Below are 1,567 nucleotides of genomic sequence, written 5' to 3'. Positions count from 1 at the left end.
AGGCTACAATATCTTTTAAAGCTAAATGTCAAGCGTTTCATTCCTTAACAGTCAGAGGCTTCTGTGAGTGGACAGCACAGGACAGAAAATGGGTTTTAAAGACAAAACCCCATTCTTCAACTCAGTTTAACAGAAATTTTGTAAATATCTTAGTTACATTTTCTTTCTTTTTTTGAGACGGAGTCTCGCTCCGTTGCCCAGGCTGGAGTGCAGTGGCGCAATCTCGGCTCACTGCAACCTCTGTCGGCTGGGTTCAGGCGATTCTCGGGCCTCAGCCTCCCTGGTAGCTGGGCCTACAGGCATGCACCAGCACACCTGGCTAATTTTTGTATTTTTGGTAGAGATGAGGTTTTATCATGTTGGCCAGGCTGGTCTTGAACTCCTGGCCTCAAGTGATCTGTCTGCCTCAGCCTCCCGAAGTGCTGGGATTACAGGCACAGGCCACCATGCCTGGTCCTTAGTTACATTTTCTACATGTATTTATTACTTGAAGGGGGCCAATACTGAATTTATCTATTAAAACAAACAAAAACCCTCAAGATTAAAACTTGATAGCTTAACGAGCAGTGCTTAGAATATATAAAAATTTTTATTAATTTCTTGTAAATGCCTGTGTAAACAGATTATAAGTATGTCCTTCTTGGCTACGAAACCAAAAGTGAACCATTGTAATGGCCAAGTAAAAGCTTATGAAGGAAGAAATTAAACGGGTCAACTACATTTTACGGCTCAAGTTAACAGCAATGTATGTGATATTTTTGTTATTATTATCATAGCCTTACCATGCAGCAGTTATTATATTTCATATATTTGTGAAAGTGTGCATACTATATTATATTCATTATATTCATGCATGGTGCGTGCTTCTCTAAGGATCCCACAATCTGATCTCACAAACATTATCTATTCTACTTTAAGAACACAAACAGTGAAATATGGACTACGGGAAGATTATGACTGTGCCCAGGACTCCATAATGTGCCTGTCATGGAGCTGGAATTCAGCCCCCTGATCACTGGAACTCCTCAGCAGGAGGGGAACATGCAGGAGGAGCGAAGGGAGGAAGCGGAGGAGATGGAAAACTGGCTTCCAACTCGTTTCGCTGAATCTGTGACTGACTTAAGAAGCAGGGTATGAATTACCATGCGCTTTATTGCCTCCTCTTGGAAACATCCTTATGTCATTGCGCTGTGGCCAGAGCCCTGAAGGACATCTGCTCTCCTTGGGAGCTGCTGAGCCAGGGTGCCCGTGACGTCTTCAGAATCCTTTAGTCCCGACTGTAGGAGAAACTTGGCACAGGCCAAATGCTGACCTGCACAGGCCAGATGCAGGGCTGAGGGGTGAAAAAATCATGTGGACTTGAAAACACAACCCCTGGAGCAATACTGACCTTGTGAGTTGATAGTGCCCAATAAGAATATCGATTCTTTCAATATCTTCCATAATTCATTTTCACAACTTCACCTACACTAGATCAAAATATTTTTCTTTTTAACCTGATTGGGTTGAAAATAGTTTTAAAGATAACAAAACCAGTTAGAGAGGATTTAAGAAATTGATCTAGGCC

At 42.2% G+C, this 1,567-nt stretch overlaps 1 protein-coding gene across 1 annotated transcript in view; it reads right to left on the bottom strand.

Moving 5' to 3' along the window:
- Positions 1–1,132: 1,132 nt before the first annotated feature.
- ANKRD16 (ankyrin repeat domain 16) overlaps positions 1,133–1,567 on the bottom strand; it is a gene marked incomplete at its 5' end in the record, with an annotated part of 24,064 nt that continues 23,629 nt past the window's right edge. Inside the window, one exon of the mRNA XM_011974952.1 lies at positions 1,133–1,333. Coding sequence (XP_011830342.1) covers positions 1,176–1,333 — 158 coding nt within the window. The remainder of the gene's footprint in view (positions 1,334–1,567) is intronic.

This window comes from Mandrillus leucophaeus, unplaced genomic scaffold (assembly GCF_000951045.1).
Source record: "Mandrillus leucophaeus isolate KB7577 unplaced genomic scaffold, Mleu.le_1.0 Scaffold15, whole genome shotgun sequence".
Lineage (NCBI taxonomy): Eukaryota > Metazoa > Chordata > Mammalia > Primates > Cercopithecidae > Mandrillus > Mandrillus leucophaeus.
Note: the sequence above shows the minus strand (reverse complement) of the source record. Positions and strands in the feature narration are given on the sequence as shown.